General features: G+C 35.8%; 1 protein-coding gene and 1 non-coding gene across 7 annotated transcripts in view; both read right to left on the bottom strand.

Moving 5' to 3' along the window:
* The window catches only part of MLLT3 (MLLT3 super elongation complex subunit), a 265987-nt gene that overhangs the window by 148660 nt on the left and 100360 nt on the right, over positions 1-16967 (bottom strand). The window contains exon 1 of one of the 6 annotated variants that reach the window (XM_077148052.1): positions 12258-12538. The exons of the other annotated variants lie outside the window; for them this stretch is intronic. Coding sequence (XP_077004167.1) covers position 12258 — 1 coding nt within the window. The 5' untranslated portion in view covers positions 12259-12538. Of the gene's footprint in view, positions 1-12257; positions 12539-16967 lie in introns of those variants that run through there. 6 annotated transcript variants of the gene reach the window in all.
* Positions 2836-2942, bottom strand: LOC143675256 (U6 spliceosomal RNA). The gene has a single exon (XR_013171496.1). It is a non-coding gene; the product is annotated as a U6 spliceosomal RNA (small nuclear RNA).

Genomic DNA, 16967 nt, shown 5'->3' with positions numbered 1-16967 from the left:
CACCTTTTCAAAGACCTCTGCATCTTGAAGGTAGATATTTGTACTCTCTGTCTTGGTGGGTCTCTAACACATCTAACAAAATCATTCAAGTAAGAGATTTGTTGAATAAGAAAATGTCCCAGACTGGTAAAAGGAATACTGGGTGATTATCAACCAGTGCCCAGGCTGTGCCCAGTCTGTCAGTTTGAAGAAGGCACGACAGGAACTCCCTTCTGTTGGGCTGGTGGGCCAACTTCATACTCAACTATCACAATATGCTGTACTTACAAACTATCTTCAAGTATAAGTTACAGAATAAATGGCTGAGAGTACATAAAAGACCAACAAAGCCTGAAGACACACAGGGCAAAGTAATTCAAAGTACATGTTCCAATGACAAAGGATCTGTTGTGACAGCTTCCTATACAAAAGGCAAGTTATTTTACCTTTCTCATTTGATGAAAATCAAAAGTAAGGAAAAAAGCCAAGGGGAAACTGAATGCTGTAACTATTCTTTTCAAAGGAGGTATCATAGGTATTAAATGAAAGCCCCATACTACTTCTACTAACTCAGAGGAAGAAAACGAGTAAAATAAAAAAAAGAAATTGCATTCAAGCTGTTAACCAATGGCAGGTAACCAAATAAATGCATGGTAAACTGTGAGGTCCTAAGGATATAAAAAAGTAAGAAACACTGCCAATTTTCAAGGAATTTACAACTTACTCTGTTAAAGAAAGCTGTACTCAGGTAAAGATGTGATTTTTTTTTCATCACTGCCAATCACCTCCATGACCACTCCTCACCATTTACTGAACCCTGTGGTAGAGCAAATTCTAAAGCTGTCCCCCAAAGATTCCTGTCAACTGGTTATTCAATCACTATTCTAGGTGCTGCTTGTGAAGAGATTTTACAGATGAAATTAAGTTTGCTAATCAACTGACTTTAAAATAAGAAGACTATCCTTGATGATCCAGATGTTCCCAATTCAATTAGATGAGCCCTTAAAAGCAGAGAACTTTCTCCAACTATAGTCAGAGGGAGGTAATATGAGAAGAAGAGGGAAGATGCACCAGGCAGGGAAGGCAGAGAGACCCCAAGCATTAGAAGGATCTGACAAGCCACTGCCGGCTCTGAAATGTAGAAGCCCACATGGAAGGACAACAGATAGGAAGACAGGAGCTAAGGCTGGCACCAAGTGGCAAGGACCTCAACCCTACACCCTCACAGAACTGATGATGCCAACCACCTCAATGAGGTTGGAGGCAAATTCTTCCCAGGCTCCTAAAAGAGCCAGGTAACTGACACCTAGATTTCACTCGTAGGAAATCGATAGGAGAGAAACCAGTTGATGGAACCCCAACTTCTGACCTTCGGAACTGTGAAATAATAAATTTGTGGTGTTTTAAGCTACTAAATTTATGTTAATATGTTATAGCCACAATCGAAAACTAACACAAGAGCTTGGATATCGTTAACTCATTTTTTCTCACAATGCTGTCAAGTTATCACCCGTTTTATAAATGTAGAATCTGAGGGAGAGGTGAAACAATCAGCTTAAGAACACACAATTAGGAATTAGTAATGACCAGAATGATTTATTTACATTCAAGAAAGCTAATTGGCTAAGAATATTTGTAATTTGACCTCAAAATTTCAACTTGCGGGGCGGGCCGCGGTGGCTCAGCGGGCAAAGTGCTTGCCTGCCATGCCGGAGGACCTCGGTTCGATTCCCGGCCCCAGCCCATGTAAAAAACAAACAAACAAACAAAATACAATAAAACAAGAAAATGTTTAAAGATGTTTCCTTTCCTTCCTTCTATCCTTCCTTCCTTCTCTCTGTCTTAAAAAAAAAAAAAAAAAAAAAAAAAAAAAAAAAAAAAATTTCAACTTGAAGATGGCTAAATTTCTTTAAGCAAGGAGCTGATTTCTTTTTTAAAGTTCAGAAAATAAAAAGAAAATTTAAATAAACTATCTTAAAGTGAAAAAGTTCTCTAAATCAGAGAGGTACTTTTTTTTTTTTTTTTTTTTAATATCCTTAACATACACATTCAACCCGACTGGAAAAATTACATTTACTAAAATTAATTCAAACCTATGTAACCATATACTTCTTCCTATGCAGTCAAAGGTTAAGAAAGATATTCCTAGTCAACAAAAGGTAAAACTTTAATGTAAATTCAGTTTCCTTTCTACTCTTATGTACGAATCTATTAAAGTACAGCATTATAAAAAGAAAAAGTGATTAGAAGAGCCATTTTCAGAGATTTTCTAAAGTAAGAAAGATGAGGAATTAGCATCACTTGTATCACACTATTCAGACACATACACCCCTTCTCAAGAAAGCAGAAAATTCCAAATAAAGGCAATGATAACATGGAAAGATTCAGAAAAGAATAAAAGCCAAAAATAAAAACCATTATGTATTTTATGGGAGCTACACAGGTGTGTTTGTTACCTGCAATGGCTATATAAAATGTGATTCCTGATCCTCAAGGGATTACTGCTGAAGACTAAAAAAAATTTTTCTTCATAAATTGGGTTTCTGTTCTTTAAGAGATTTAGTTAAAAATCAGTTTAGAAATAAAACACTACTACAAAAAAGTAAGAGCTTAAAAACAAGGTAAGTTGCATATACCTGTTCAGATTTTTTTCAAAGGCTAGTAGCATACAAATTATAATTTAGAAAATGGGAGGCACCAAAACTGAACAGTCTATGGAAGGAGCTCAAAGAGAGTTTGGTTATGTTCAAACTAAATTGGATACTAGCATCATGTATGTTAATTTTTAAATTTTGATTTATGGCTTACATATTACATATATTCTTTTATATGTACCAAGATTTAGCTTTCTTTTTTTTAAATATGGGACCCTTTGCAAATTTGCATGTCATCCTTGCACAGGCTCCATGCTAATCTTCTTTGTATTATTCCAATTTTAGTATATGTGCCACCAAAGCAAGCACTGTACCAAAATTTATATGATTAAAAATGAACTGAGAAATCAAATGCTTCTGCACCTCAAAAGACATTGTCAGAAAAGGTGAAGAGGCAGCCAACTCAAAGGATGAAAATATTGGAAATCACATATTGGACAAAGGTTTGATTTCCTGTTTATACAAAGAAATCAGACAACTCAACAACAAAAGAACATACAACCTAATTATAAAATGGGCTAAAGATATGAATAGGCATTTTTCTGAAGAGCAAATACAAATGGCTCAAAATATATAGAGATACTCATTTTCACTGGCTATAAGGGAAATGCAGACTAAGACTCTAATGAGATACCATCTCACACCTACAAGAATGGTTGCTATTAAACAAACAGGAAACTATAACTGTTGGAGAGGATGTGGAGAAACTGGGACACCTATGCACTGCTGGTGGGAATGTATAATGGTGCAGCCACTATGGAAGACTGTTTGGTGGTTCCTTAGGACACTAAATATCAAGTTGCCCTATGACCCAGCGGTAGCAATACTTGGTATATACCCAGAAGAGCTGAAAGCAATGGCACAAACTGACATTTTTACACCGATGTTCATAGCAGCATTATTCACAATTGCCAAAAGATGGAAACAAACCAAATGCCCATCAATAGATGAGTGAATCAACAAAATGTGGTATATACATACAATGAAATATTATGCATCAGTAAGACAAAATGACTTCCTGAAGCACATGACAAGATGGATGAGCCTTGAGGACATAATGCTGAGTGAAATTAGCCAGACACAAAAGGATAGATACTGTATGATTCCACTTTTATGACCAGAATAAAGGTACAATCAAAGGCTTACAATACAGAACATAGGGGACTTAGAGATACACAGAAGCTAGAGATGGATGAACCATTAGCTAATGAGGTTGAACTCCAATGTAAGGGAATAGATAGGAGTGAAGGTGATTCTTTAGTGGGTATATAAGTAATATATTACCATATTGAAGAGGAACAAGATTGAAAGGGGTTGTATAGACCTACATGTCCCACTGATTAACACTAGAAATATGAATTAGTTCTCCCAAGAATTACTCCAAAGATATGATTCTTGTACAAAGAGTGTTTTAAGTCAAGGGTACAGGGGGAAAACTGCTATTGCATGCAATGAGCTATGTTCAAAGGAAACTATCAGCACTACCACAGCAACAGCAGAGGTAAATAATGGGGGGAGCGACAAGAATTAACAGGAGGTTTAGCTTTCCTATTTGGTGAGGGTGTGTTTATTGGTTTTCTTTCTCTTGGGAACAATGAAATTATCTAAAATTGAGAATACTGATGGACTGTGGACTTTGGGCCCTATACGTGATGCCTGATGAATACAGGTGGCTAAAGGATACACGGATGGAGAAGTAGATTGACAAACACTGGTGTATACTTCTGAACGAAGTTTGTGCTGCTATAAAAAGGAACAAAGTCGTGAGGCATGCAATCATGTGAATGAACACGTGGGACATTTGGTAAATAAGCCAGAAACTAAAGAACAAGAATGGTATGGTCACCTTTAGAAAATGCTTATAAGAAAACAGGGGCCTAGATTGTAAGTTTTTAGAGTAGACACAATAAGTCCAGAATGGTGATTATTATTTCTGGATTTTGAGAGCAGTTTTATATATATAACCTGATATTTAAAGATAAGAACGAAGTTGAACAGGTTGGAGCTAAAATAATTCAGAACATAGGGGTAAGGAAGACAGTGTCTATATTTTAGAACCATACATACTCTTTGAGACCAAGGAAAGAAATGTTTCTTTGGTCTGGAACTGAAATTTTCTATGTGCATAACCTAATTTAACCTATCAAGATAGCTCATTTGAATTGAAACACAGGGAGCACAGAATAAGAAAGAGAGCCTTTGATCCTGCATAGATTATTGTAATGCCTGGATACATCCTAGAGTATATTAAGCAGAAAATCAAAAAGTATTGGCAAAGTCCCCTGAGGGATAAGAGAAAGAATATGGAACAATTAAACATTACCATCAGGGAATCCCCTGATACTGTGCCATACTTTGGGGACACCCAAATCAATAGGTCATGCCCTCAATCATTAGACTTACTCTTGTGAAGCTATGTAGGTAGCGGAGAAGCTTAGACAACCTATAGGTATGCCTAAGAGTTACTTCTGAAGGAACTCTTTTGTTGCTCAAATGTGGCCTCACTCTCTCTAAGCCCAACTCTGCAAGTGAAATCATCGCCCTCCTCATTACATGGGACATGACATCCAGGGGTGAAAGTCTCCCTGGCAACATGGGAGAGGACTCCCAGGGATAAATCCAGACCTGGCACCGTGGGAGCAACAATTCCATCCTGACCAAAAGGAGGAAAAGAAGTGTAATTAATAAAGTATCAGTGGAGGGAGAGTTCAAATAGAGTTGAAAGGCTACTCTGGAGGTTTCTCTCACACAAGCTTCAGTTAGACCTTGCTACCTATCATAACCTGCCAACCCCCAACCAGAACCATTCCAGCCAATCCTAAAGAACACCTAGGATAATATATAAGACTCCACAATGGTTCCATGCACTAGAGTAACTTTCCAGAAATCTACAACCTCCAGATGCATCCCTGGAAATCTACAACCTCCAGATGCATCCCTGGTCCAGGTAAGTCCTGAAATCTAGCCCAGCCTCTCCAAAAAATCAGATAGTTCCATCTCCCTACCCCATACTAGTGATAGACCTTTCCAAAATGAAAAATTTAGAGTTGCCATAGCCCAAACACCCCAGAGAGAGGGATGGAAAGATAAAAGGTGATGGTGGAATTATAAAGAGGAAATAGGATTTAACAAATGAATATGGATACTGAATCATTAAATTGATATCTCTTTTAGTCTCCAGTATTTTAGAGCAGCTAGAAGTAAAATCCTAAAATTGTGGAATTGTAACCCATGTCAAACTCTGAAATATGTTCTACAGCAAATTGTGGTGCTGCACTTGGAAATATATAGTGTTTTTGTATATATGTTATTTTTCACAAAAAAAGAAAGAAAAAAAGTCAATTGTGATGATAAAAAAATATTTAAGCCCTCTTATATTCTGGAGCAGCCAGAAGGAAAAATATGAGAAGATCATATGGTAGTCCATGATAAACTCTGGGATCAGTCAAAGTACTTGCGTGAACAGTACTTTGAAAACTATTGTTTTTTCATTTCATTGCTTTGCATATATGTTATACTATACAATAAAACAGTTAAAAATTTTTAGAAAATGAACTGAACAGGTGATATAATTTTTTCTATAGTAACAAACAGAAAAAATAAAGCATGAAAAAGGCACATGCACACATACATTAACGCCTTGAATTTAATAGAGTAAAATTATCCTTGTAGACATTTCAACTATAAAGAAGAGCACAAAATAGTTATAATCAAGAGAAATTAGAATCTAATTAAAGATTAAAATTTCAAAATCAAATTTATAAACTGATTAAGAACTTCATATATAGAGAGAAAAAATAGCTTATCTATAGTTATCAATCTATAAGAAAACTGGTTATAGATTTAGTGTTGAAAACCTTTCCTCTGCCTACAAGCCTACTGTTAGAAGACTCTAGGACAACTAAAATGCTTCAAACTAATTCAAAGTCTGCAATTCCTTTTCAAATTTATAGAGCGTTTAGGATGGATTCCTAACCTGTTCAGTTCATTGTCATACCTGTGAAATTTGGCTACAAATATTACAAATCAGTGTATAGTTTGAATTGTAAGCAGTTTTCTAATTTTTTTTCCTACTACAAGTGCTGTTCTCACATAATTTTTTTTCTACTTGCTTAGTGGATCATGATTACTTCAATACTTTTGCCCAAATATAGTTCAGAAAGTTAGAAGTTAAATATTATAAACTTATTCTTCTTATTCAAAAGTTAATCTTCAAGACTTCCTGCTCTTGTTTATTAGGAAAAGATTTTTTTAAATGCATTTGCCACCTAAACAGCTCAAATTTCTCCAGAGAGCATTTTACCTATCAAAACTTATCAAAGGACAAGTGTCTAGTCTGATTTTTTTTTCTCCTTCTCAACAGGTGTTAATATAGTTGTTAAAGACAGGACCAGGTTAATCTGACCTGTCTGATTCCAGCTTAGTTCTTAACACCTTGTCACAACATCCTTATCTTTTAACAGTGAAGAGAGGTTAGTATTTCTGTGTTAACAGCCCCTCAACTTCACAGGCCAGCTTCTAAGGAAAGTTTTCCTATAAGAATAAGAATTTCAGTTTTGTAACTCTGCCCTAACGAGAAAACCTTGCCAGAGAAAAGGATTATATAAATATCCATCATAGTATTACTTAGAAAAACATGAGAATCCATTTAAATGTTTTATAAGAAAAAATGATTAGCTAAATGGTTATTTCTTTTATAAACAGAATATGATTAAGCCTTCAAAGAATAATGTTCACAAAAATTGTGTACTTTTCTTATCTGGAACACCACAGTTATTTTCATACTTTAAAATATGCTTCTATCATTTTAACACCTAAGCCCCACAGAGCATGCATCACCTTCCTTACTTCTCTGGAATACAGACTTCCAACATATTCAACCATCTGAAATACAGATGAAAACCTTTTAGACAGTAACTAACAGACCCAATCTTTTGGAAGATGCATTTTCCAAGTGCTCAGCCATTACCTGGATGAAAAGTCAAAGGAAAGACTACTAAAGTATTATAATTAAAATATCTTCAGTTATCAATTATCATAACAACAGATAAACATGATTTGGCTTCCAGAATTCTTGGAAATGCTTTTCCCACCTGTGTCAGGATCCCAAGGTACCTTCACTGTTGCTGAATGACTTCCTCGGTTCACCACCCTACAGAGACAAAGCCACAGGCTACCCATTTGGTTACATCTTTTACCATTCTTCAGGGGACATCAGATTTATGCACTCAACCAGAAAGCTTTAATCATATTAACATGACCTTTAGAGTGTCTTTAGAGGCTCTCTTTTATTTTTAATCTTCAATTACACTGTAAAGATTCAACTTAAAATTTAAAACTGGGTTAAGAATTAAGCAAATAGTTCCATGAAGTATTTTAATTTTCTCCTTCCCTGAACATATTTTTCTTATTTGAATATTTCCCAGATAAATCCAATTGCCTGAATTTATCTTTGAAAATATTCAAGATCAATCTGTTTTAATAGCAGTTAGGGAAAATTAATCAACATTTTCAGGCTGTACAACTTAAAAGGTCAAGTAAAAATGGTAACAGTTAAAAAGTATTTTCAAATTAGTTCCCCACTTTCATCCTTCAAACAGACAGGTCTTCCCATCATAAATATTTCCTCAATATGGGACTGTTAAAAATATACAAGTTGGCCCTGAGTTTATTAATACCCACAAATAACTCATTTAATTTTATATATATTAACATTCAAAGAAAAATTACTTTATTAATTTTCAGATACCAAAATGGATCCTTCCAGGGCAAAGAAGTAAACTGAAAGGTGGACTCCACATATTTGCAAGATGACTTGTTTTTCTTCCTATGGTAATTTGCATCTGGATGAAAGGTTGGCTTTTAAACTGGACCACTTTCATAAATTTTAAAATGTAAAATTTTAGAGCTAGTTGAATAGGGAATGCTTATGCTTTAGTCCTGCCAAATTGTAAGCAAGCTGCTTAACTGATGGGAGTCAACCATTATCTTTTTACTTTCAAGACAAAACCCAGGCATATATCTACAAAGATAATTTTTCTCAGTATCCATCACACTCACTGTAAGATGTTTAATTACTATGTTCAACCACACCAACAATTATGCTCCCTTGCTTCTCAGTGCGGTCAGTAAATTAGTGACATCATTTTCACTTGGGAACTGGTCAGAAATAAGAAATCTCAGGCCCCACTTCAGACATACTGAATCAGGCTCTGCATTTAATAAAATACCCAGGTCCTATGTCTACACATTCAAGTTTGAGAAGCACTAATCTAGAGGTTAAGGTAGAAGGTAGCATGATAAACTGTCTCCTATTTGTGGAGTTTAAATTGCAGAAAGCTGTCAAAAATCTACAGTCCAGCAATGAATAAATCATTCCTAAAGACTGTTAGTAAATCTTTTAATTAAATCAGGCCTTTACACAAAGATTTTTTTTTTAAATGCATGTGACTAATGTTTGGTGCCTATTAATAGTATTTTCACTGCACTGCTAGAATTAAATATTTTCAATAACATGCTGAAAATAGGTATATCTCCATTCTCTATTCAGAAAGCATTCTTGTTAAAGATTTTTCTCCCCTTTACAACTGAGTCTTATGGATGACGTCTATTTTTAATCATCCCAAATTAACTGTGTTTTAAAGAAGATTAATATAAAAATCCAAATTAAGCAATCTTAGGAAGCATTTATTGACCTTACAAATGAATTAACTATGCATGATAGAGACAAATAACATGAAGTTCCCATCATAGTCCCTGGGCATATATAGGTACTCACTATTTTATTCATGTAACGAAAGGTCCTCAGACTTTCAAGAAGAATTTTCATAAGAAAATGTTAAAATGCAAGCTACCAGGAATTTGTAATGTAATCTGACTCACAAAAATACAATTTATACAACTTTCCAGAGATGTATCCAATATGTAACATGCTACACTTGTACTGGCCTCTGCTTTATTAAGCCTACAGATTTTTGAACAAGATGTTTCTGTAAAGATTTTAACTATAGCCTACCACAAAAGTGATCTGGGAATAACTTTATCCCTCTACAATCGTAGCCTTGTTCTAAACAGAGCCCTTAGGTAAATTAAATCTTTAGAAAAACACACTTTTTGTTTGTAAAGAAAGGAACATTTCCTGAATGCTAGAAAATGTTTCCTTGAGAAACTGTTTATGTTACTATGTTGAAAAGGTGTTTATGTTGCTATAAACACCTTCCTTGTAAGAAGGTATGCAGAGTCTCTCCATTGTTTATATTGTAATCAGTGTTCATTCTGAAAAGATCTATTCCTTATTTCCCATGGCTGGACTAACTCTAGCTCCATTCTATCCCACTGAGATCATCCCCGTGATATTCTAGATTTGTCTGGCATAATCTACCCATCAGCTGAGAACAAGAGAATTTAAGTTTATAATCAGTTAACAAGTTCATTAGCAAAACATAGTGGTGTATGCCAGGTCAACTAGGATATCCTGGATTTATAGTTCCTATAATCTTCTTCCCTGTACAGTTCTGGGTTAAAGCTGACTAACTACATTTGCATGATCATCATGGTTAGCATAATGACAGACATGGATGTGCTCTGTAAAGCAAAAGCAACCCCAGGCCCACCACCATGCCCACAGAGGTGGTAGCTACACCAATGCACAGCTCCCCATGCACCCACGAGCCTGGCCTCATGCCTGGCTTCTCAGACTGACTGCTTGGGAATTCCATTCATCCCCAACTTCCCTGCAGGGCCTGCATTTCCCAAGCTCCTACCACAGTCGTTTAAGGTTTAATTCCTATATTAAATCCCTAACTCCATAATTCATTATAGTAGTTCTTCCATGATTAAACCCCAATGGATACTCAAGGCTTAGTTTACTTGTTGAGGGTAGATTTAAATGGCCTCTTGCTATTAAAGTCATGGCCTAGCCACCAGTAAATGGCAAAGCAAACTTCACCTTCCAATGCTTAGCTGATAGATACTGGTAACAATAGGTCTTAGAGTTTAAACCTTCCACTTAACCTATATTTTCCCCATATAATTGTTTTTCTTTGCTCCATTTTTATTGCAGCATAATTGACAAACAAAAAAAAAACTCAAAAGTGCACAATTTTATATGTTTTGACATAAGTATCACCCAAAAGGCCAATACCACAGTCAAAATAATGACCATATCCATCTACCCTAAAAGTTTCCTCGTGTTTCTTTGTAATCATCCCCACCTCGCCCTATCTTCCTCTCCAGGCCACCACTGATCTTTCTTTCACTAAAATTACTTTGAATTATATATATATATATATGAAATTATACCATATTTACTCTTTTTTTTTTTGGTGGTGGTGGGGATTCTGGTGTCTTTCATTCAAATAATTATTATGAGATTCATCTATGTTCTTGCATGCGTCAACAGTTTACTCCTTTTAATTGCAGAATAGTATTTCATTGTTCGCGTATACCACAGTTTGTTTACATTCACCTGATGATGAACAGTTGGATTATCTCCATTTTGAGGCTATTACAAATAAAACTCCTATTAACATTTGTGTATAAGTCTTTGCATGGACTTATACTTCAAACCTCTTGAGTAAATTCTGGTGAGTAGAATAACCAGGTAGGTAAATGCTTAATTTTTTAAGAAACTGGAAAACTCTTTCTTTTAGTGATTATACTCTTTTAAATTCCTACCAGCAGTGTATGAGAGTCCTAATTGCTCTACCTCCTCACCAACATCTGATATGGGCAGTCTTTCTAATTTTAGCCATTCTAATGGGAATGTAAGGGTATCTCATGATAATTTTAATCTGTACTTCCTAATGACTAATGATACTGAACATCTTTCCATGTGTTTATTTGCCATTTGTAAATCTTCTTTGGTAAAACGTTTATTCAAATATTTTGCTCATTTTAAAATTGGGTTATCTTATTATTGAGTTGTAAGTCTTCTTTATATATTCTAGGTTCAAGTTCCTTGTGAGATATATGTGTGCCATTTAATGTTTTCTCCATTCTGTGGCTTATCTTTTCATTTTCATAACTTTAAAAGAATTATTTTTTATTTCCTCTAACTTTACTCAGATTTTAACATTAAAAAAGCACAATGAACAATAAATTATTCAACGTAAGTTCTAGCCTCCTTGACGACAGTCTACTTTTGCCTCATTCCCTGGTCTCATAGAGACAGCCATAAGATCATTTGCAGAATGCCTTGGCCATGATCTTACGTCCCCAAAACATACAGGATCTTTGTAATATAGTTAGCCTAAATTTAAGGGTCTACCCTTGGCTAGGCCCTCATTACCAACTGTTAGATAAAGGCAAGTGAACAGAAATAAATGTTTCATGCCTATCTAAGATTCCTCTTGATCTATCACCAATTAAGGTGTGAAAGCTTGGGAAAACCAGGTTAACACAATAACAACTTTAAATCTACATATACCCAGCGATGCTTCTAATTCTTTCAATGTCACCTAGAATAAAACAGAAAATGCGTCTCCAAAGAAACATGTTCCAATTATCTTTGCTAAGATAACAAACAGTGATTAAAAACAAAAACAACCATTTTACTATCTCTCATGATTACTGAGTGAGGATTTCAGGAAGATTTGACTGGGAGGTTCTGGCTCAGTTTCTCACTGGGTTGCAGTCAGAAGGTGGCTGGAGCAGCTTGGGTTCAGGGTAGCTGAGAGCTGACTGGGCAGCTCTGTTAATGTAGACTTCTCAGGGACTTTACATGTGATCTTTCTTCATATCATGGCCTCAGGACAGCTGGACTGCTTACATGGGGGTAAAGGTTTAGGAGCATTGCATTTCCACAAACAGGAAGCCACATCACCTTTTATGACCTAGCTTCAGAAATCACAAAGTGTTACTTCTGCAGCCTATTAGCTGAAAGTAGCAAAAGCTCATTCAGCTTTAGAAGGTGTGGACATAAACCCCACCTCTTGAAGAAAGTAGTGTCAAAATCAAATTGTAAGAAGAGTGTGTGGGGTGGGAGATAATACTGTGGAAATGTTTGGAAAATACAATTTGCCTGAGGACGTATTCTAGGTCTCCCTGGCACTGTGAGAATACTTGGCTATTCAGTTCAAAGTAAAGGCTAAAAATAAGCTAACTATTAAAATCCCTAGGGCTCAATTTTGTTCCCATTTGTGTTTCTGTCTATACTATTTTCCATCTTATCTACCACAGGATAGCATATACTATTGACTTAGGTCCTCGAGGTGTTCAGAAAAGTAGATTCATAAAAATTATTTACCCGAAGACACACAGAGAAATTGATGGCCAACTCTTGACTCTGGGCAGCATCATTTCCAACCCCCTCTACTACAAACATTCTCCGTTCACCTTCGGTAAAACCCCAGAGACCTAGGTTCCACTCCTAGCCCTACCAATAATTATTAAGAACAGTTTATAATTGAGACTTTCAAATCATTCTTTCAATGTTCTCAAATGAATTTTCCATTGCACAGCACATGCAAACACATGCACACACACCAACACACACACACACTCACACACAGCACATGCAAACACATGCACACACACCAACACACACACACACTCACACACACACACACACTTTCTGAAGCCCAGTGCAAACGTTTTTTGGATAATACACCAATAATAGTTCATGGTATCTATTTACTAGTTTGAGAGCCAAGGCACTGTGATATTTCCCTTTCTACTTATATATCATGATAAATTACAAATCTTCATTCCAATACACCATATTAGGAACATTATTTACCTTAAATTCTCTCATTTTCTATAAATTGCAATGGAAAATAAACAAAATTCTATATAATAAATATTGACTGCATGTCAGGACTCCTGCTGTGTCCTAGGTCACAAAGATGACTAAGACACACAGCTTAGTATCTAACCACGAAGGCAAAATTACCAACAACCATAATATGTCGTACCACAGGCAAAGGAGCCCTCATTTAGGTTTTAGAAGAGTCAGCTGGAGATACACACAAAAGAGACAACCTTAAAGAAAAGTAGGTAAGTATTTTCCAAGAAAATTAAGGGTGTACACCGTAGGTAAAGGGAAAAGCACAAGTCAAAAATCCCAAGACACAGAGAATTCACAGCCTGGTAGAGAATCACCAGTGACCTGAAGGATGGCTCCAGGTACCTGGCTGAATGTGGCTGATCTTGAGCTTAGAAAGGCAGGCAAGTGCCTGTCTGGGATGGTCCTAACAGAGCATTGTAAGAAGGTACATTCCATAGACAACAGATGTACTTTTAAGAAGTAGAAAATCTTGATGAGACCCAAGTTTTAAGAATGTTAATTGGTCACAATGTGAAAGATGGTTTCAGGGAAGGGAGCCTGGAAGTAACAAAAAGTACTAAATTCAGGTGAAAGGAAGAGGGCCGAGAACAGGGCAAAGGAGATAGAGGAACCAAACAGAAGCATGAGCATCAGATCTGGTGACTGACAGACTGAATCAGGGCAAAAGGGACAGAGGGTGAGGGTGGGGATAATAAAAGTATTCTGTCAAAATGAGAATCTACAGAAGTTGGTGAGAGGCATATGTCAGAGTCAAATAGATCAAAGACTAAAAGAGGAAATAAACCAAGACAACAGTGATTATAAACATACTTTTTGCAGGAAGTTTGGTTAATTATAGAACATCCATACATGGCATACTAAATGACAGAGTATAAGCTGAACATACAGTCGTAAACCAAAGAGTGTCTTTTCATCCTGGTGATGAACTTTTACCTTACAAACCAATTTTTTTCTATGACAAAATTGAAATGTAAAAATCAGGGGGCCTAAGATGACAGAGAACAAGAAACTTTTAAAACAAAGCCATAAAGAGGAATAATAGAATAAAAATGGAATCTGTACAAAGTACACATATACAACAGCAAAAATAACAATTGGTAGTGGATAGGAGGTTGGCCTGCAAGCTTTAAAATATTTTCTTTATCACAGTAATGTCTTATTCATTCTTACCTTGGCTGCAACACAGCTTCCTGTGCCTCACTGGAAGATGTTTGAACAGACTATAGTGAGATTCACTTCTCTTTTTGCAGTCAAGAAAAGGGCTCATTTGCACCAATAGTTGGTGAGTTTTTTTCTCTTTCCCTTTGCTTCCATAGCCTCACCTTGGGAGGCTTACATTACAGGTTAGCAAGTTGGCCTGGCATGTAACATTAGAGTATCTCCAAGCATTAACTGTTCATATCAGCTAATAGTGTTGGACACCACCTTCGTCTGACACCAGCTGAGCCATTTTTCAACTATTTTTATCTGGCCTGCATGTCCTTCATAGTCTACCTTCACATTCAAAGGTGGTAAAGAAAACCTGCATTTCTGTGTTGTCATCTCTGAGAAATAAGGGACTAGTTTCAGTGGTCAGTGTTCAAAAGTCCTTCCTGTGCTGTGATGAGGAGAGGCTGGCAAGACTTCTGGGGCTGCTGGCTAGACCCCAAGTTCTCCGTTGCCTCTGCAGCCTCTCCATCCTGAATATAGTTTCTGAACCGTAACCATCAAGTAAATGCTAATTTTTTACCTTTTAAATATTAAACAACCATACAAAGCCAGTCTTCAGCGAAACATGTTGTTGGTATAAGGATACAGATTTCTGGCTTTGAATCATTTCCAATTATTATGTATTCCAAATCACATGCCAAAATTTTAATGAACTTTCAAATTTACATTTATGAAAACAGACCTTGGCACACATAAATGGGTTATTTTTCCATATCACTTTTCAAAAGGTGCCTCGTAGCTAAAATGATTCTTAGCCATCTTCTGTCATTCAAGATGAACTCTACAAAAGAACTAAGGTTTCTTAGTCTTACACTAATTTATTCTACATTGGTTTTACTCAGCATATGGGAAGCATATGGGAAAGAGGAGTGTATCTGGAAGCTGTTAGAAAGGGATGTAATCAAAATCTACCAGTAGAAAACTAATTTGATTAATTGAAAAGTAAAGTAGTATTTAATCACTTGTTATTTAAGGGGAGAGAGATCTCATTTAAAAAATGAATCTCTCTTAAACACATAAAGTAATTCTCTTTGTTCCTAACCAACACTTATAACCTAATTGACAGTAGCCAAGAGTGCAGGGCATGCCTAAAATCTTCAATAGGTAGGCCTTGGCTTAAAGCTAAAATGAGTAAGTCTTAAAGACAGTATCTACTTTTAGCAAGAACTCCATTCCTTAACACCTCAATTTCACAGTGAATTAATTTTAAAAAGGAGGGAGAGGGGCAAGTTGAATCCAGGTCAAGTTTTCCACCCATACCCAACTCATAAGTCTTAGTGCTTACGAACAATGTACAACTTTGTATAACCTCTCAGTTTAGCATCTTCAGCCATCTAGTTCTTACCTTACAAGGTAGCAAAAGAATATCAGTGTCTAGCTAATGAAAAACGGAGAGAGTATTTCTTAAGCCTAAAATTGTCTACTCCAAACAACTAAAGCCAACTCCTATCATTTTTTAAAATGACAATGGTATCACTAAAAAAGATATTTACAATAACAAGATCAAATTTTATATAACCTTTCTAAAGCAAATCTTCAAAACCAGACCTTCTAAGCTTCCCCCTTCTTTCCCAAACCTCTAGTATAACACAGTAAACAAAATCAAAACGCATCCCATGTTCAAAGCTAACAGATGATTTTTCAGGATTATCCAATTTCCCCTTGCCTAAGCATGCAAGATTTTGTCTACTAACTTAAAGAAGACAACGAACTTGCTATTTGAACTTGCTATTTGAAGAAAATTAACTGACCACATAATGCCATGCAGCCTATTCCTAAAATGAAAAACTTTCAAGCCAAGACAGTAACAAGTCAAAAGACTCAACATTTTAAATGTTAAAAATCCCAAAATAAAATGAAAAGGAAAAATAAATTTTGCACTAAAAATAAAGCATCAATCCAAGCGACATGTGCCTAACATCAAGGTAAGGTATTAAAACATAACACATAAAAATAAATAAATAAAAGAAAATCGCTTACATGGAGGGAAGAATAGGCATACCAAATCAAAAAATTAAGCAACCTTAGATATTGAAATTTGCATTCCCTACTATTTAATACAAAAAGGGAGGTTCTATTTAAATGCCTGATAATGTAGTTAAGGGTCTATTATTGACCAGAATCACTGTACCATACTTTTGAGACAGTTTTAAATTTAAAATGTTTGCAACTCTCCCGTCACAAAGTGGCCCCCCAAAATCTAATGGCCCCACAAAATCCTAGGCAAATAAAAATCCCACAGTGCCTGAAACCCACAAGTAATGGCAACAATCTATTCCCTTACCTCTTTCCCCACATTCCACCTTCCTCTGTTGTAAAGGAAAATGTCTTCAGTCTTA

This window comes from Tamandua tetradactyla, chromosome 2, assembly GCF_023851605.1.
Source record: "Tamandua tetradactyla isolate mTamTet1 chromosome 2, mTamTet1.pri, whole genome shotgun sequence".
Classification (NCBI taxonomy): domain Eukaryota; kingdom Metazoa; phylum Chordata; class Mammalia; order Pilosa; family Myrmecophagidae; genus Tamandua; species Tamandua tetradactyla.
The sequence above is the reverse complement of the archived record's forward strand: the minus strand, read 5'-3'. Positions and strand labels throughout refer to the sequence as shown.